The 20,623-nt window shown below is 42.6% G+C and overlaps 1 protein-coding gene across 9 annotated transcripts in view; it reads left to right on the top strand.

Annotated features, from left to right (window-relative positions):
• Rsu1 (Ras suppressor protein 1) overlaps positions 1-20,623 on the top strand; it is a 248,280-nt gene that overhangs the window by 92,522 nt on the left and 135,135 nt on the right. For 8 of the 9 annotated variants that reach the window (XR_005495332.2, XR_010058931.1, XM_063276734.1 and 5 more), the window contains exon 8: positions 6,659-6,791. Coding sequence is in view for 7 of the 9 variants with exons in the window: in XM_063276734.1 (XP_063132804.1) it covers positions 6,659-6,791 (133 nt within the window). In the remaining 2 variants the exon portion in view is untranslated. Of the gene's footprint in view, positions 1-6,658; positions 6,792-7,024; positions 10,782-20,623 lie in introns of those variants that run through there. The other variant, XM_039096066.2, reaches the window with a different exon arrangement.

Below are 20,623 nucleotides of genomic sequence, written 5' to 3'. Positions count from 1 at the left end.
TTCCTATTTTACACATAAAATATAATTAAACACACACCATGAGGTTATTTTTCTTCTGCCTTTTATGAAAAGATCATAAGTACGCCGGATAATTAAAAAAAAATTATAACACGGACCTCTTTCTAGGCCAGTCTATTTTAATTACTACATCACAATGAGCAGTATTGGTATCTTATCACCTGGTAGTGAGCATTCTGGTTCCAGTCTCAGAGTTTATTCTTGCAAATATTTACTGTCGCCACATAAGCATCACTTTATAAGCTTCATCATTTTTTAATTCAGTTAAAAAGGAACTGAAATCGGAGGAACTTTTCCTAGTCAGCCAGCTATAATCACACATTTCTGTAATTAGCAGGGTTACACACCGTAATAAAAATTATAGAGATTTATATGTGCACTCTATCTGGAGCAGCTGTAAATGCAGCTTTTATTTTGTGTTGTCAGTGTTTGTCATTAGTTTCCTCGTGGGAATTCAATGCCGAGCCTTCCAGCTGCCTTGCTACCTCACCGGGTTCCTTCATGAGCACAGTTACCTGGGCTTGGGCAGATGTGGGAACGTAGTGATGGAGTACCTAGTCAGCCATACTTTTTCAGTTTAGCCTTGTTAGACCATGGTCTTAGATTTTTATGAGTGAGGGAGAACCCGATTTTTCTAAGTACATTAATTTAAACGCTCTCTGTGGCATCGTTGTGAAACCGGGGAGGGAGGAAATGCCATTTTGATGACATGAGAAATTTACCCTGCTCTCCTCCACGCCCCTCCCCACCCCTCGCTTGCTACGTGAAAAACGGTGCTCCCGGCCGTATGCGTCAGGATCTTGAGTCCTCAGGAAGAATTTTCACAGTGTGATTACGGGAAACAACCAATTTCCATAAGTGAAAATGAACGTACTTATTAATGGGGCCTCGGTTGCCTATTGCATTCAATCACGTTTATAAGCAGCAAGGCGAATGACTGTATTGCATGATTTAGGGTTTACACAATTACCACCGCGCAGCCAAGCTGGCTGCGCTAGGGGCCTGGGAAGGAAGCATATGTGGTCCTTTTGCAGGTAATAAAATGGAAAATCCAATTTGCAATCGCCGAATAAGCCTCTGAGTGATAGATGATCTTCGTGGCAGCATCGGTCAGAGGGTCACCGCTAATCACGGTGCTGCCTGGCTTCCCCCAGTGGCCCGCGCACCTCCTGACTGAGGAGGAGGAGTGAGCAAAGTGAGTCTGTCTGGGAGCCAGCCAGCATGTCTGTAGATGCACCACTTTCCAGCCTGTTAGATCCTCTTTGTCACAGCGCTTAATCCTGCTGCCTGATCCTTGTTAGAACATCACCAGAGCACCCGCTCAGCCTTCTAATAAAGGGGCTGGGCGAGGGCTCCTCGCTGGACGCACTGAAGCGAGCAGCGCGAAGGCCTCGATTGCAGGCTGACAGACAGCAGGATGAGATGCGGCCCGCATGTTATTACCTAAAAGGGAACACGCCCCAGACAGCTGACAGACAAGCTTCTCCGGGGCGATGCAAACTTGTTGCTAGGCCAATAAGAGACAGGTGTCATCCTTCCTCACAGTGTAGTGGCCCATCTTTACTCTAATTAGATTAACCCTCTTCTGAAAGTGCTGCATGCCGGCCTGGTACAGAGTGAGGTTAGGGAACCCAGAGACAGATGGTTTCTGGGAGGACTGTAGCTACACGGAAGCAGGGATTGTGTTAACTCCCAGTGACACTGGCTTGAGAAACAAAAGATGCTCACCCCACCTCGTCGGGCTCCCGTCATAATTCTGAGGAGACTTTACCCTTTTAGGATCAGGTGTAATTTTCACCCTGGTCACAGGAAATTGATTCCTCCTTTAAGGTTTGTTTTGGTTAGTCCATGTGGTCCTTGCATTGAACAAGAAGCTAGCTGGCGTTTTGTTTTTCTCTGCAATGTACTTGAACCGTTCTTTCCTTTTCAGGACCCCCCACCCCGACCCCCATGTTTATCTTGGGGCTGTGAGGTTCCTGAGTATTTGCTTCAGTGGCTCTGTTCAGGACTAAAATAAGCGCAGTATAATGGCACAGGGTAACCAGGACCTCCGCCTCCCCCTTCCGCACAGGGAGCAGAGCAGCAGAGTGGATTCGACCTGATGGAAATGACGATGCCGATCGTCCGTGGTCCTTCCTGTTTCCCCTCACTCTCACACGTCAGGTTATGACTCCTTTTCCCCCCGAAGGGAGCAATGTCTGCCTTGCACTCAGCGTCTCCTCTGTGCTCCAGTTAGCAGAAGTCATTAGCAGTCGTCCGTGCTTTCCCGGTCGTCACTGACGGCACTAAATAGAGACATCACTGGGGACTGACAGATCTCCAGGGGGCTATGGGCTTCAGGCAGAAGGGCACGGCTGACCTTTCTAGGCGTTCTTCCCATGGGTATGTCTTCCAAGTGTGGCGGTGAGGGTGCACCGGATCTTTGTGCATTCTTCTTAGAAGCTTCAGCGTTGAAGACGGCAGGGTCTGTGAGAAGCTGCTGAGTGGTTAACCAGTGGCTGTGCCTACATTCCAATGTATTGGTAGTCAGTTGGCAGTAGACTGCAGATTCTTCTTTTCTGCAGAATTGTGTACCCGAATCTTAAGTTCAGGGATACCACTGCTGTAGTTAATATTAATCGGGGGGTTTCTACCCTGCCTTTGATCATTCAGTTCCCAGATAAAAGGCACGAAACCTTAACATCTATGATAGGCTTTAACGGCATCAGAGCTGGGCAGATATCAACCCTCTGAACTACTTTGTCTACTTCCCGGACACCAACCCTGAGATGTGACTTGCTATGTTCCGCCTGGGTCTCCTCTTACTCCTACTGGCCAGCCCTCATGGCCAGTTCTCACGATCCAGCTACCCCACGGCGTCTTCTCTTTTCATTTACTTCTCCTTGTGGTCAGACCTCAGGCCTGAGAACCAAAACCCCGCCTACCTCTCTTCTGCCCGGCTGAAGTCATGTTTATTGACCAATCAGGGATAACTAGGGGGACTAGGTTGTACAGCATCACTTGCTGTACATGAGGGCAACCAGAATTTGGGGGCCAGTATTTAGCCTTACCATAGCAATAGACCACTATTTGCATTACCATAGCAATAGACCAAACCTCTACATGCCACATCGAAAATTCATTTGGATCATACTTACTCTTTTTTGAGACAGAGTCTCTATGTAGACCAGGCTAACCTAGACCTCATAATAATCCCCCTGCCTTCGTCTTTCTAGTGCTGGGATATGAATATGAACCACAGGGCATGCCATTATGTCCCTGTGTTTTCAGATTACTGGGGCAAGCCTTGAGATTTGGCAGAGTGAGGCCCATCGTGATACAATCCAGAGAGAAGAGAGCCCCATTTTCTCACTGTCTTATGCCAATAGACTTTGAGCAACCGATGCTGGTCTGTGAGAGATCTTCCCCAGCCCTTGCAAATGATCCATGTTGCTCTCAGTGACCAAAGGCCCTGAAATCCAGCACAGCCAGAAATCCTTTGTTCTTCAAATTCTCTGCTCCTCTTCCTAAAGTGATGATCATCTTATATTCCAGTGGTCCCTGTCTAAGGCACACATTCAAAAGAAGCCGTCGCTGTTGGAAGTTAGTTCATGATAAAGGGTGAATGACACGATGTCCTAGGTGCCCGGTCTGCAGAATAGAATCGTGTGCAGTGAAATTCAGCTCGAGTTCTCGGGAGGGACCTGGTGTTAATGTCAGAGAAGGAAGAGTTCCCACAGAATTCCCACCAAATCAGTTCATACCCTGACCCCATCACTTTGTAGTATTTACACCTCGTCCCTACCACCTCTTGTAATCTTATTTGTCTAGTGGTCGACCCCAGGCTGAGTTAGCAGAAAGAGCTTAGGTGCAGGAAGATGATAATATGTAAGCTTAAGTTACATCTCCGATAGAGGTGTCAGAAGGGCTTTGTTCGCCAGTAGCACCTCCATTCCCAACTTACCAGTGAACTGTTACCGTAGTGACCATTTCAGGGTCCAGGGACCTTCCATTGTCCCAAGGACAATGGGTAGATTCTTAATTATTCATAGAAATACAGCAGTGAAGAAATACAGGCTTATTTTTAGAAATTCTCATCACCCATATATATATGAAAGGGATTTCTGGAGAAATAGTGTTAGTGAGAAGATGATTAGGAAGAAATGACATAAGAATTTAAAAACTATATTGAATGTTTGTCTCACCTTAGGAACTCAACAAGGCCCCCTGATGCAAAGCGGTAAGGACCACAAAGAGTGGCTCCCTGGCCTGCAGGATTAGGCTCTGAGCGGCTGCTCCTCGGAGTAGAGCATTTGCAGTCTTTGAACTTGCATTTATTCCAGGCAGCTCCCAAACTCATGAGAGTCAAGCTCATTAATTTCCAGGTGAGGTAAAAGCTGACTAACGATGTCTAATCGTTAGGACGAGGAGGATGACAATATTAATAATCTCGCAGAGCGAGGTATCTGCTTATTTCTGCACGTTACACCAATAAACTCTGTTTCTTTGGAAAGATGTGATGAATTACTTCCGTAATATTTCGTCTTTTTTAAAAATGTTATTTGTAAGATTGTAATGATTTTTTTTAAATTTTTTTGAGATTGTAATTTAATTACAGTGTATATCTACCTTCCCTTTTCTCCTTCCTAGTTTTCCCATATATTCCTCATCCTTCAACATCATGGCCTCTTTTCCTATTTTTGCCAGTTTTTATAAAAAAGACATTCAAAGTGCCTATCCTTTGTTAGAAGAAAAAAAAAACAGCTGTATCCATTTTCCCAGTAAACATTTCTGGAGCTGGAGAGATGGCTTAGTCAGCCCCATGAAGCACTGGGATTTGGGTTCAAATCCTAACACCCACGTGAGAAGCTGGGCCTCAGCATGGTGGTGCCTGTGTGATCCTGACACTGGGGAGGGACAGACAGGAAGATCTCAGGGACTTGCTGGCCAGTCTGCTGAATCAGTTATTGCCAAGTTCAGTGAACGATGCTCTGTAGAAAGTAAGGTAAAGAAAGACTCCAGACTTTTGTCTCTTGTCTGCATGCACAACACACACACACACACACACACACACACACACACACACACACGCAACCTGTGCATCCACTACACATCATAACAAGGAAAAAATGTTTACTCTTTCATTCCCAGCACTCAGATCAACTAGAAAACTGTTTGTATTGTGGTCTACGTGTATCTCAGAATCATTGTCATGACCATCAGTTCTGACAGAATGCCACTCATGCATCAGAACAAGACAACCGTGTCACTTTGAAGTATCTTGAGAAGGGTAATTGCTGCGCGTCTCAGTGCACACAGTCCTGTGCCGCACACCACAAGACCGGAGTTGCATAGTGGAACTTTCAGGAAAGGCCAGTGGGGACTCTCCAAGGGAAGCCATGTCCTTTCCTGCTGCGGAGATGTTCTGTCTTTGATCTTGCCTGGCCAACCTCGACTGACATACCTGAGGAAGCTCCTTCCTGTTTCCTTTTCCATACTTGAACATACCTAAAGTTGGGGCAAAGGGGGGCTGTCTGACCATGAATAGGTGATACCCAGGTGAGAGGAAGCTTCAATGCCTTATTGACACATTATTGACCCAAATGAACACACAGCTGAATTACTTTGTCCACAGAAAGAGAACAAGGTTTGGTGCCAGCTTCAAGGTCTCTATGCTGACAGTTTCTAAAATTGGGGTGTATTAGTTCGTTCACCCAGATTTCCATGTCTTAACCTATGAAGTGATGTTAATAACTGACCTTGGGGTTTGCTAAAAAATTAAGCGAGGAAGTAATTTTCAAAGGCAATTTGTAGACCGTTTCACCTGGATGTCAGCCTCTATAGTAACCCGTCACTATGTTAATGAGACTCACTAAGGACTGACTTGCCAAGGGTTCATCATGCTCGAATGGTCCGTGGTAACACCACCAGCGTCCTGTGCTTCTGTTGCTTCACTCCGGTTTTGCGCTCAATGCAGAAAGCTCTGTCAATCTGATTTGCCTTAGGTCTACTCACATAGGAGAGATGCATCCTGACATCATCGGGGGCGTTTTAATTATGTGCCTGGGTGGGTTATGTGCTTGGGTGGTTATGTGCTTGGGTGGTTATGTGCTTGGCTGGGTATATCCATGAGTGAGTATGTGCTTAGGTGTGAGCGCAAGGTACCCTTGGAAGGCAGAGGTGTTGAATTGCCCTGGAACTGAAGTTGCAGGTGATCGTGAGCCAGGTCCCTCTGCAACAGCAGTGCACCGTTTTAATGACTGAACCATCTTTCTAGTCCCTCTTTCAGTCTTGAACGAGACTTTCAATCTCTGCATCAGATATCTAGAGTAAAGCATGCTTTTCAGGAGAGAGTGCTTTCTCAGATTGGTGGATACTTTCTTCTTTTTATTTCCTCTCCTGCCCTTCTACTCCACCCCCTCCTTCTTCCTCCCTCCCTCTTTTCTTTTCTTCTCTTTTCTTCCTATCTCTCTCCTTCATTTGGTATCCATTTCTTTAACCAGGGTATCACCATTGCCTAGTTTATCAGCAATGACTTGGGGTATGTGCTTTAAGAAAAATCAAATAAAAATGACTCATAAAGTACAGAAGAATTTCTCCACTCCCCTCTTATTGGATGATAGAACCCTTAACTTCCTTGCGCCTCTCTTCCTCCTTTCAGGCAACTTGGACCTAACCGGTCAGAAGCAGGTCTTCAAAGCAGAGAACAACCCCTGGGTTACCCCAATTGCTGACCAGTTCCAGCTTGGCGTCTCCCATGTTTTCGAATATATTCGTTCAGAAACATACAAATAGTGAGTAAACCTTGCTTTTCTGAAACACCAGGTTGGTTTTTAAAGTAATTTTAAAATTTTAAATATTTTTTAAAAAATACATCTTGTGGTATTTTTTTCCCTGTTGTTAGCGGCGAGCATGCAAGCATTTCTAAATGTTTTATTGAAAGCTACAGGCGGTAATTGTGGCTGATATTTGTACAATGTTTTTATTTGACATGTAAAAGGGCATTTTTTCTGCCAATTCTGTTTAGAGAATTTTTAAGGCATTAAATTGATTAAACATCCGTGGCATTCCAGGAATTTCACCAGACACGGTAAGATCTAAGCATTTTCTATTGTTCTGTGACGGAGAATTACAACTGTCAGGAGAAAACTTGTTAAGCCATTTATCCATTAAATCTGTAGAGGGTACCAACCAGGACAACATAGTCTGATACTTAGAAGGTTTTACTCTGGTGGGACAATGAGCCCCACTGGAAAAAGGACAGACACAGATAGAGGAGGGGACAGAAGGAAGGAAGAACTATTCAGCTTTAGGACATGGTGTCACAATATCTGAAGTCCCCCTTTTATTTAGATTAAGGGGGACCATTGGCCCCCCTTACAATACCTAGTTATTCCCACTTCTCCCTTTCTCCAAGTTTCAGAGTTCACAGGGTTTCCCCCACCTCCTACCTGCTTATTGTTCTGTTTTCTGTCATTTTTCAACCTTCCCCTAGCTCCTAGTCCCTGCGTTGTTCATTTATCACCATTCTTACCTGATTTCCTAATGCAGAAGGCAAGTGCAGTTTTCATTTTGAACATCTGAAGAGAGACTTGAGGAAAATCCAGTTGTACTTTAATCTGCTTCTATTTTCAGCTCCAATTTAGCGTCCGGACTACTAGAGCAAAGCTAGAATATCAATAAAGGACGCGCTCCCTCCAGACTCTATTGCCTTCTTCCTGAGTGTCAATCAGAAAGAGCCCCACCCCACCTCCGCCCCCATCCCCATCCCCATTTACAACTCAGAATAGTTCTGTACCGGGCCAGTGGGTCTGGATCATGTGACAAGACCAAGCTGTGTCTCTGCAAATGGCCAACTGTTGATCGCAAGTCCTCCAGCAGCGGCGCTGTAGAGAACACTGTGCTCACTGGAAAACTAAATACACCGAAGCATTGGGAATGTGACCCAGTAGCCGGAAAGCACCAGAAGGCAGAATTTACTTAGAAATTGGCAAAATGTCAGCACTCCTTGCAGATAATACATAATAACATATGTGCAGGGTAGGTTGTTGTGTGTGAACTGAGCAGGTATGTGTAGTATTATAGATGCGAGCTTTTCAAAAATGTAAATTTAGCTCAGCCTTAGAAGTTGTTTAGTTAGTGAAAATGTGTGAAAATATAATTGCAATTTAACAGACTATTTTGTTCTTCTCAGTAATTATTGCCATCGTGTGTTTGTGTGTGTGTGTGTGTGTGTGTGTGTGTGTGTGTGTGTGTGTGTTTCTAGCTCACAGTTGATAATAGCTGTTAGCGAATGCACAGCTCTGGGACCTTTGCATCTGTGGTAATGTATAGCAGTGTACTTACACTGCCTCTTCTAATCTAGATGTAAGGAAACGTGGCTTATTATTCTGGTTAACAGTTTTCGATTTACTCTAAATTAATTTGTAATTTACAGAAGATTAGAATTCATTGTGTACTAACTTGAATTTAACTTATAAAGATTAATTTCTGAGTTCCTGAGGCTCATGCTATCTCACAGTCATTATTAGGCAATTAATCAGCAATATGCGTCTTAGAAATGGACTCCATTGATCTAAGCCATAGTTAGGATTCTGGATGGAGAATTGGTGAGTTCTTTGGTAGTTATTTGAAGATGAGTGTACGGCAGTTTTAATCAGTAATATATACATGCATATGTACATGTATGTGTGTATGTCCATGTGCATGTGTGTGTGTACCTATGTGTATGTGTGTGTACCCGTGTGTTGCGGGGCAGTGCACATATGCCACAGTGAGCGGGTGGTTATCAGAAGATGACCTTGGCTGTCAGCCCTCGCTTCCCACCATGTTTGAGATGGGATCTTAATGTTGTGTATGCCAGGCGAACTGACCCGCCAGCTTCCAGCGATTCTCTGTTTACATCCCACAACTCACTGTAGGAGCCCCAGGGAGGGCTGCTGTGTCTGCATCTGAGTTTTGCGTCTGTGGATTTTGAAGATCTGAACTCAAGCCCTTGTGTTTGCATGGCTTGAACTATCTCCTCATCCCTGGTAGTTATGTCCTTTTTAAAAAAAAAGCACCCTTTTTATTGATTCTTTGTGAATTTCACATCATGCACCTCAATTCTATTCATCCCCCAATCCCTCCATATCAGCCCTCCACCCTCCCAACCTTCCTCATAAGATAAAAATAGATAAGTAATAAAAACAAATAAACAACAGCAAAAACCGTGCTGTGCAAGCTGCGGTGTGTCGTGGTGTGTCCCACGGTATTCCCCGTTTGCCCAAACAGCTGCACTTGTAAATATCCGTTACAATGAGTCATTGGTCTGGTTCGAGGCCTCTGGCTCCCGCTAAACTATCAATATCAGATCCTCACCAGGACTCCTCTTGAATAACGTGCTGTTGCCCTGCGTCATGGAGGTCCTGCAGCTTTGTTTCTGAAGGACTGGCTCCTGCATGGGCTGCAGCAGGAGTAGGTGGCTGTGACACATGGGAGAGATGGCCCCACACCTCCCCTGGGCAGCCTGGGAGAGCTGGTCCTAGGAGCACAGGCATGGGCGAGCAGGCAGGCTGAACTCAGCCACCACCCAGGCTCAGCTCCAGGCCTTTGAGTGGTTGTTATCTTTCTCTGTGTAGTTCTGGCTTTCTGGAACTCACACCACAGACAGGCTGACCCTCAAACTCAGAGATCCACCTGCCTCTGCCTCCCAAGTTCCTATTCTTATCTCAGTTATTAGGCTATTAGAGGTGGCGTAATGAAGCAATGTGTGTATTAATAAGCCTAGCCTGTTCGATTAACTGTGGCAGAGTGTATCATAACCTTCTATAGAGTTACATCAAGATTAAAAGGTGTAAGTAAGCTCACAAAGACATCTCCTCGTTAGGGACCATCTATTACCCTATTCACTGCTGAAGGGCAGGGTGCACTGTGGAAACACCCCCGCCCCCTTATTTCTATTGTCAAAACCAGCATTAGTTACGCTGAGCTAAAGTATGGATTGTTAGCTAGTTAAGATGCAGAATTAAAATCATAGTCATGAAAACCCTTACCTGCACAGTACCACTGCCCCACTACAGAGCGTCAGCATGTCAGTAGACAGTGTGGTCTGTAAGCTGAGGTCCTCCGAGAGGACATGGACACCCGCATGGCTGGCCCGCCATCATGGTAACTGGATCCCAGCTTCACTCTGCCCCAGGCAGCTATAACATCTTGTAGTGCTCTCCCAACTATCAGGGACAATTGGCATTCTTTTTATTAGTATGGACTTAATTCTTAAAAAGTCCAAAAACCACTTTTTCAAGTTTTGCATGAGACCACATAGGCCGACCACTTGTTCGTGACACACATCATTTTTATAAAGGCAACTTGCACGTCCAGTGCTTGAGTTTTAGGTTCTTGAACCTGAAGCCTTATAGTTTCGCGCACGCGCGTGTGTGTGTGTGTGTGTGTGTGTGTGTGTGTGTGTGTGTGTGTGTTCATAACACTCATGTAAAGGTCAGAGGACAACTCTAAGGCATGGGTCCTCTCCTACTGCAGTCTCCAGAAACTGAATTCCAGTTGTCAGACGTGTGCTCTAGCAAGCGCCTCTACCCAGAGAGCCCAGAGAATTGTCGCACTGACCCGTCTCCCAAGCCCTGACGCATGGCTCTTCAGAGATGTTCTGAAGCATTCACCCTGGGCCCTCACTGGGTCGTAGCCATTTCTCAGGTGGAGATGGCTCTGTGTTCACCTGTCATTTAGCCTCAAGGGGAACATATTGACTGCTGTCATCATACTGCCCCACGATGTCTCATTCCGCCGATAATGTAAAATAAGTAGCTGAGTCCAGAGTTAGGGATCCCGTTTAAAACCCAGAGCATCTCCGCTGTGTGGTTGTCACCCATGACCTTTGACCTCCTTGGGGGATAGTACCCATACACCTATTTGGTTCTTTGTGAGTTCTTTTATTTCTGCGAAATTTTGATGGACTCGACACTGCGTGGTACAGTTCTGGTTTGTTTTTTGTTTTTTGTTTTTTTTCCCCTTTTTTTGGTCCCTGCTGTAAGAGCAGCCAGGTTGAAGCCTCAGCCCTTGACAAGATCCCCTGTGAAAGGGAGTAACTCACACTTTCCACATTTTCACCTAGGTGTGCAGGTAGCGACCGGCAGCCATTTTAAAAGCTGACAGGTTCACTCTTGTCAACAAGTTAACAAAAGAAGACCTTTGACAGATGCTGGGCTGAAAACGTATTAGTTGAAAGAGGCCTTTGGAACACAGTTGTCCCTCACAAAGGGTGTAATTTGTGGAGCTTGGCAAGTCCGTGTCCTCATTTCCAACCCGGCAGGACACGAAAGGTGCTTCTTCCTCATTCTTCTACCTTGTGTCTTGTTTTTTTCCCCCCAGGGGAAACATACCCCTCTCAGAGGATTCTCCATTCTCATGAGTTGATGGGAATGGTGCTTGAGGACTGGTGGGAAAAGACTAAGCATTTATTTCTCTTCACTAGGGACCCAGCAAAACCAGTTATCTTGTTTGATTTATGAGGACTGGTTATTTTATCTACAGGTAGAATTAAAACAAAGTTACCTTTCTTTCTGCACTGTAGGCAGACCTGTCCCGGGCTATAATGGACATAAATGGCCTTTATTAATCAACTACCCCATCTTCTAATAGCTGCTGAGTTAGCTGCCTAGAAGTTCTTTAAGTCACCCATGCCTCTGGTACTCTGTCTGCGAGCCCTTACCATTGAATCTGGTATCCAGTCTGTGGGCCTCTTCACTCTAAAAGAGCCATGTGTAGCCGAGTCAGATCTCATGAAAACCCTATAAGCCTTTTATGCCTTTCTGGAGAATTGTAAGTGGATACACAAAGCTAGCAGATGGTTTTATAAATGTTCAGATGAAAACAAAGAGAGTTGAACCATCAGCTTTTGGTCCTTCATACTAGTAATCAATATGCAGAGCACTGTAAACCTTTCTTTTCTTATTATTGTGTCTGAAAATATCTCAAATTAAGCCACACAAAAGCAATATTTCTGTATAGTAGATGTGAACATGAAGGACCATTTCCCCCTTACAGTTTGACGTAGAGATTGTATTTAATCTAAAAGGTAACAGGATTTATATTTAACTTGTAGTTGCTACATATGTATGGCTGGCTTCCTTTTTAAATTTAATAATTTTAATATTCCATTTTATTCTTAATTGACAATGATGTTCAAGCCTTTGGCACCTCTGCTCCGGTTGCCTACAAACATGTTACCTTGAGCAAGGGTTACCACAGAGTATGGAAGAGAAAGGAGAACTGGGGAATGATTGTATCACATCTCGTCACCTTGTCAAGGGACAACAATTACAAAATCAAAGGCATAGAGCCTTTCAGGACACTTAGGTAGAATTGTCAGACCTCAGACAAGCCACAGCTGACTTTTTGAATGAGGCTACCAATGCTCCCTTCCATCCACACTGACGTTTGAGACATTTTTAAGCCTTGCTGACCTTTTCTGCACATAAGACCGCTTCCCTCAAACTGCCCAGAGCCTTTAACTGCACCCCTACATCTTCTTACAAAAGAGTGTGCCTTCTGCGAGCACCCAGCCATAACCCCTCACTAACCAGTGATGCAAAATCCACATTTGCAACTCAGAACTCAGTGTGCAGTGTGGATTTGAGGACATTGTAAGAAGGAGCATTTCCACTTCCCCTGGGCGAGCAACTCTGATCTGCCATGATCTGTTGACAGTGATGTTCTGCCCACAATGGTGGGGCCAAGGAGTTTGGACTTATCCTTTTGAAACTGAGAACCCAACTAAGTCTTCCCTCTCGTTGAAGTTGATTTTCTCACACATTGTGTCAGAGTGATGAAGGGAAGAATCGAAGCTGCAGATCTGCTCTGGACCTTTGGTAACCAGCATCCAAGAAAGCTTTTCTTTTTTCTTCCTGTCTTGTGTTTACAACTTACTATTGTCCCTTTGTACATCATACCATCATGGCTCTCTTATGAAGAAATAAAGCACAATAGTTTATCAATACCATAAAAGGCAAGCAAACAAAAACAAAACAAAACAAAACAAAACAAAACAAAATAACAAATGAAGTGTAGTGATACCATCAAGATTTAAGAATCATGATGGTTTGGGCAACCTGGAGAGTTGGTTCCAAGAACAAAGAGTCAGTTATTTGAAATCATAAAAGAATGATGTCATTACCATCCTTTTTTGAGTTTTAATTGGCTCCTTGTTGTAAAACCATCGAGGACTTTTTGAAAATTGCTTGCAGAGCTGGCATGATGACTCAGCAGTTAATTTCAGAAGACCTGGGTTCGGTTCCCAGAATCTTCAAGATGGCTTTTAATACACTGTGTGATGGCTTTTAATCCAGGTCCACGGGGTTTTATGGTCTGTTTTTGCCTCTGCAAGCTCCATTGCATGTGGACACAAAGCCAAACACACATACCCGTTGAGTAAATAAATATAAGTAGATCTTTTTTAAAACAATTGTTTGAATTTATTTTCCTGAGTGGTGATCCTATGTAGCGCTAAATAAATGGACTTCTCTTAGAGCTTGATTGGCTTGGTTTTGTTCTAAGGTGACAGCTTTGAGGTACAAAATTTCATACAGCTTTCGTTTTCTTCCCATGTACCAAATGGACCGTGAGCACATAGTTCAAGAACGTTGGTATAGCATTGATTGTCTGTCTTTGATTTAGTTACTCAAGTCTCTCTATCTGGTCATAGTTGATATTTGTGCTACTGAATTAATACTTTCCCCTTAAGGGTAACTGGAAAAATATGGACTGTCTGAGGAAGAATAGGTAGTATTTTTCTCTCCTATGTTTTGTTTTTGTCTTTTAGATAGATCACTTATTACACTTTGCATTTGAACGATGTTTTTCTTTCCTAATTTGTGTCTTAGATAGAACTATTAAATCTCACATATAACTAATATTCCTTCTTTGGGTATGTTCACAACTTATACTATAAACAGGTTTTCCTTCTAAATACATTAAGATTTTTTTCTATAGCCTTGTGTAAAATGATTCAATTTTAATGAAGAAAAGTGTTTTCCATTTGAAATTTCCCATGCCCTGGTTCTCTGTGAGTTCCACTTGATATCCGCCAACTTCAACACTTCAGAAGTGAACCTTCCTACTCTTCAAAACCAGCCTTTGACCCTTGCTGGTGTTCTGGGTGGCATTTATACAAGTGGGCCTCTTGATAACAATATGCTTTGGAATCGTTTCCATCTCCACATGCTTAAGATGGAGACCAGACTTTGAAGATGGTCCCTTCTGATGGCCACATTGATCCTTTCACTACTTCCTCAGGTCTTCTAGTGTGGCCATGCCTTGAGAACATGCTCTCAGACTGATTCTGCAGGGAACTAGTACCACAGTTGACAAGCAGTGAAGCTCTGGTACTTAGCTTACCGTTTCCTCCTTGACTCCTGAACTCATTATTAAGGATTCCTGGTTAACCTCCAGAAGACCAAAGTGGGGGCAAACAACTGCTACAAAAGTGGGAAAAGAGATGTTTATTCTGATCTTTGCCCACAAATGCATTTACTTAACATTTTAAAGGGGGATAGTCTTTTCTCCAACCACATCCTTCTCCTGTCTACTTCCTTTCCTTTTTCCTTTGTGTCTCCCATCCCATTTCTCTCTTTTCCTTTTCTGTCTCATCCTCCTCTTCCTCTCCTTGCTCATCTTCTCCCTTCCCTTCCTTTTCTCTCGCCCTCCTTCCTCCTCTTCTTTGGCTTCAGTGTTCTGCCCCTTCCCATCTTCTCCCCCACCTCCTTTCCTTGATTGTTGACCTACAGATTTGCACTGAGCATGCGTATAGCCCATGATGTGTGGTATGACGCACTCTGATATCAATTTATCATTAGTAGAAATTATACATAATTTCTTACACTTGACAAAAGGAAAATAAACACCACCTAGACTCTATCCGAATCCCATAAAGGAATCAAATCAGGTGACTTACTATACAAGAGGAACTACTCTGATTTCCATGAGTGGATAATACTCACTTGATATGGTCGAATTGACCTATAAGGTTCTGACCTCCTCAGTGACTCAGATAGGCAACCCTCTATATTGATCATCTTTCTAAGCCTCCCTATCTTATCACTCAATGCTTAGTGCTTTCCATCCAACTACTATGAATTATTGCTTGAATTTGCTTTTTTTATTTGAGAGATAAATTAAAAAGTGGCACATTTACAATCAAATGAAACTGCCTGTGGTTTCTATTCTCTATATGGTTGTATCTTTTTTTATTACATGCCTGCTTTTTACTGAACCCCAATCTCGTATTCTGGCTGGACCTTGTTGGGGCTGTTATTTATTTACTACTGTTATTTTGGGCAGAGAAGGGTTTGTCCTTGTTGCCAGGCATTTTGGATCAGAATTAATTATGTTATGAAAGAGTTTTGATCAACTTTATAAAATAAAAAAATATAAACATTAAGTTATATTCACAGGCTTTTGTCAAGGTTCCACTCTACTCATCTAGCATCTAAGAGATTATGTTTTCTGTTTTATTCTGTTGTATTCGTCTATGGTTTCACACATGACATTAAGATTCATGGTATTGAAAGTGTTTGTGGCAAAGACTCTTATTGTTTTCAACTAGCTTCATGATGGGAGTATGCAAAGTCTGTATTAGTACTGAACTAATTCAGTTATCTTTAGAATCTTAAAGATGCCAGCGTATGCTTCAGTCTCTCTCAAATGAGATAGTATTTGTTTGCTGATTAAATCAGTTACCATTGAGGAATTTGGCTATTTTGATGGCAAGTTAAAAGGCTTTTAAAAATTATTATTATTTTGTGTTTTCATAGAGGTTTCTGCCCTGTTAATTTTACCTTAACTATTGGCAGTGGTTTACTAAGTCCACCATACTGAAAGCCAGAAGAAGTTCCAGGCAGGTCAGGTATGAGTGAGGTTTCTTTCTTCTGAGGACTAGGAAGGAGGGTCTACTCCAGCCTGCAGCCCTGATAGGTGGATTCCACTCTTCCCCGCTGTGTGTGTGTCCTTCCTCTCACTGTTGTGTATAAATGACTGTCTTTTCCCTGTCCCTCTTCACCTTTTGTTGCCACTGTATACTTTTGTCTCTGTGAACAAATTTACTTATTTTAAGTTACCAGCACTGGCCCTGCTGGGTGAAGACTTTTCCTAATGATCTTGGTTTCTCCTATAACAACCCTGCATTCAAATATGGCCACACTACAAATTTGGGAGAGGGATTAGTAGATTTTCAACAAATAATAGGACTTATGGGAGACAACATTTCATCCCCACTGTTGTTATTCAAACCCCACAAAATTGAATGTGATTCTCCATTAGATCATCCTACCATCTGCTCTGTATATTATTATTAATTATTTTATTTATTTACATTTCAAATGTTGTCTCCCTTCCCGGTTCCCCCCTCTTTCAGCCCCCCACCCTATGCCCCCTCCCCTTCACCTCTAAGAGAGTGGTTCCCTACTCACCCACCCACACCCACCTCACCCTTCTAGCATCCCCCTTCTCTGGGGCATCAAGCCTCCACAGGACCTAGCACGTCCCCTCCCATTGAGGCCAGACAACTGCATTCTTCTGCTACAGATGTAGGGGGTAGGGGGAACCAGCAATGTATGCTATCAGATTGGTGGTTTACTTCCTGGGAGCTCTGAGGAGTCCAGTTAGTTGATACTGTTGTTCATCCTGTGGGGTTGCAATCCACTTCAGCTCCTTCAATCCCTTCCCTGATTACTCCATAGGGGTTAAGACTAATGGTTGGCTGTGAATGCCTGCATCCGTCTCAGTCAGTTGGTGGCAGAGCCTCTCAGGGGACAACCATGTGAGGCTCCTGTCTGCAAGTACAACATGGCATCAGCAATAGTGTCTGGGTTTGGTGTTCGCACATCCCAACTTAGGGCTGTTTCTGGGTGGCCTTTCCTTTAGTCTCTGCTCCCCTTTCTTTCTTTCTTTCTTTCTTTCTTTCTTTCTTTCTTTCTTTCTTTCTTTCTTCCTTCCTTCCTTCCTTCCTTTCTCCTCCCCTCCCTCTCCCCTCCCCCTCCCTCTTCCCTCCCCCCTCCTCCTCCCCCCATTTTTTGTCCCTGCATTTCCTTTGGACAGGAATAATTCTGGGTCAAAAATTTTGAGATGGGCGAGTGTCTCCATCCCTTATCTGGGGCCATATCTATCTACTAGAGGTGATCTCTACAGGTCTCTCCATCTCACCACTGTTGAGCATTTTGGCTAATGTCATTCCCACTGGGTCCAGAAAGCCTCTTGCATCACTTGGTGTCTGGGACATTCTTCTGGTTCTCCCTGACACCATGACCCACCCAATACTGCTGCATATTTCTATCCCTTCTCCTGCCCCCCTAAGCTTTTAGCCAATCTCCCCCATACGTGATACTGCCCTGACTTTTCCCCTCCCTCTCCCCTCTTCCACCCAGGTTCCTTCCTCAAGCTGCCTCCCATGAATATTTTATACCCCTTTCTAAGTAGGATTGAAGCATCCACACTTCAGCCTTCTCTTTTTGTTAAGCTTCATGTCTTCTGTGAGCTGTATCATGGATATTCTGAACTTTTTGGCCAATATCCACTTATTAGTTAGTACATACCATGCATGTTTCTTAGATCTAAGATACGTCACTCAGTATGTTTTCCAGTTCCATCCATTTGCCTGTAAAATTCATGATATCCTCATTTTTAATAGCTGAATAGTATTCCATTGTGTAAACGAACCACATTTTCTGTATCCATCCTTCCCTTGAGGACATCTGGGTTGTTTCCAGCTTCTGGCTATCACGAATAAAGCTGCTATGAACATAGTGGGGCATGTGTCCTTGTGATATGGTGGAGCATCTTTTGGGTATATGTCCAGGAGTAGTATAGCTGGGTCTTCAGGTTGAACTATTTCCAATATTCTGAAGAACCTCCAGACTGATTTCCAGAGTGGTTGTACCAGTTTGCAGTCACACCAGCAAAGGAAGAGTGTTCTTTCTCCACATCCTTTCTAGCATCTGCTGTCATCTGAGTTTTTGATCATAGCCATTCTGATTGGTGTACAGTGGAATTTAAGGGTTGTTTGATTTGTTCAAATCTATTTCCCACTTTTTCTTCTGTTAGATTTAGTGTATCTGGTTTTATGGGGCAGTCCTTGATCCACATGGACTTGAGTTTTGTACAAACAGATAAATATGGATCAATTTACATTATTCTACATGCATCCCACCAGTTAGCCCAGCACCATTTGTTGAAAATGCTGTCTTTTCTCCATTGTAAGGTTTTGCCTTCTTTGTCAAAGAGCAGGTATCCATAAGTGTGTAGGCTTATTTCTGGGTCTTCAATTCTATTCCATTGATCTACCTGCCTGTCCCTGTACCAATACCATGCAGTTTTTTTTTTTTTTTAAATCACTATTGATCTGTAGTACAGCTTGAGGTCAGGGATGGTGATTCCTCTGGAAGTTTTTTGTTGTTAAGAATTGTTTTGGCTATCCTGGGATTTTTGTTATTCCATATGAAGTTGAGGATTACTCTTTCTTTCTCTGTGAAGAATTGAGCTGAGATTTTGATGGAAGTTGCATCTGTAGATTGTCTTGGTAACATGATCATTTTTACTATATTAATCCTACCAATCCATGAGCATGAGAGATCGATCCATCTTCTGAGATCTTCAATTTCTTTCTTCAGAGACTTGAAGTTTTTGTCATACAGATCTTTCACTTGCTTAGTTAGAGTTACATCAAGATATTTTAAATGGGGGTTGGGGATTTAGGCCCTGGGTTCGGTCCCCAGCTCAAAAAAAAAAAAAGATATTTTAGATGATTTATGACACTTGTGAAGAGTGTTGTTTCCCTAATTTCGTTCTCAGCCTATTTGTCCTTTTTTATAGAGGAGAGCTACTAATTTGTTTGAGTTAATTTTATATCCAGCCACTTTGCTGAAGTTGTTTATCAGCTGTAGGAGCTCTCTGGTGGAATTATCTGTACTATCATATCATCCGCAAATAGTGATACCTTGATTTCTTCCTTTGCAATTGGTACCCCTTTGACCTCGTTTTGTTACATAATTGCTCTAGATAGAACTTTGAGAATTATATTGAATAAATAGGGAGAGAGTGGGCAGCCTTGTACATGATTGTAGTGGGATTGTTTCAAGTTTCTCTCCATTTAATTTGATGTTGGCTGTTAGTTTGTTGTATACTGCTTTTATTATGTTAAGTGTGTGCCTTGAATTTCTGATCTCTCAAAGACTTTTAACACAAAGGGGTGTTGTATATTGTCAAAGGCCTTTTCAACGTCTAAGGAGATTATCATGTGATTTTTTTTGTTTGTTTGTATAGTAGATTATGTTGAGGAATTTCCATTTATTGAACCGTCCCTGCATCCGTGGGATGAAGCCTATTTGATCATGGTGAATGATCATTTTCATGTGTTCTTTGATTACATTTGTGTAAATTTTATTGAAATTTTTGCATCAATATTCATAAGCAAAATTGATCTGAAGTTCTCTTTGTTGGGTCTTTGTGTGGTTTAGGTATCAGAGTAATTGTGGATTCATAGAACAAATTAGGTAGTGTTCCTTCAGTTTCTATTTTGTGGAATAGTTTGAGGACTATTGGTAGTAGATCTTCTTTGAAGGTCTAATAGAATTGTGTAAAACCATCTGGCCCTGGTCTTTTTTTTTATTTGAAGATTTTTAATGACTACTTCTATTTTTATAGGGGTTATGGGACAGTTTAGATAGTTTACCTGATCCTAACAGCCAGGAAAACATCCAGATTTCCAGTTTTGTTGAGTATAGAATTTTGTAGTAGGATCTGATATTTTTTAAAATTTCCTCAGTTTCTGTTATTATGCTTCCTTTTCCTTTCTGATTTTCTTAACCCTTAGCCAAACTAAATAGAGGACACAGAGACAGTATCCAAGGGTTTATCTCTCTTGTTGATTTCCTCAAAGAACCAGCTCTTAGTTTTGTTGTTTCATTCTCTTTGTTTCTAATTGGTTGATTTCAGCTCTGAATTTGATTATTTTGATTGTTTCTTTCTGTTCTAGAGCTGTCAGATGAGCTGTTATTTTGCTAGTGTAATATCTCTCTAATTTCTTTATGAGGGCTCTCAGTGCTATGAATTTTCCTCTTAGCACTGCTTTCATTCTACCCCATAAGTTTGGCTATGCTATCATTTTCATTGAATTCTAGTGAGTCTTTAATTTCTTTATTACTTCCCTGACCAAGTTATCATTGAGTAGAAAGTTGTTCAGTTTCTATGACTATGTGGTTTTTCTGTTGTTTTTGTTGTTATTGAAGACAATTCTAGTCTGTGGTGATCTGAGAGAATGCATGGGATTATTTTAATCTTCTTGTGTCTTTTGAGTTTTATTTTGGTCTACTTACATGGCCACTTTTGGGGAAGGTACCATGAGGTGCTGAAAAGAAGGTATGTTCTTTTGTTTCATGTGAAATGTTCTGTATATACATCTATTAAATCCATTTGGTCCATAACTTCTGTTAGTTTCACTGTGTCTCTGTTTAGTTTCTGTTTCAGTGACCTGTCCATTGGTGAGAATGGGGTGCTGAAGTCTCCCACTATTATTGTGTCAAAATCAATGTGTGTTTTGAGGTTAATAAAGTTTCGTTTAGGAATGTGGGTGCCCTTGCAT

This window comes from Rattus norvegicus, chromosome 17 (genome assembly GCF_036323735.1).
Source record: "Rattus norvegicus strain BN/NHsdMcwi chromosome 17, GRCr8, whole genome shotgun sequence".
Lineage (NCBI taxonomy): Eukaryota > Metazoa > Chordata > Mammalia > Rodentia > Muridae > Rattus > Rattus norvegicus.
The sequence above is the reverse complement of the archived record's forward strand: the minus strand, read 5'-3'. Positions and strand labels throughout refer to the sequence as shown.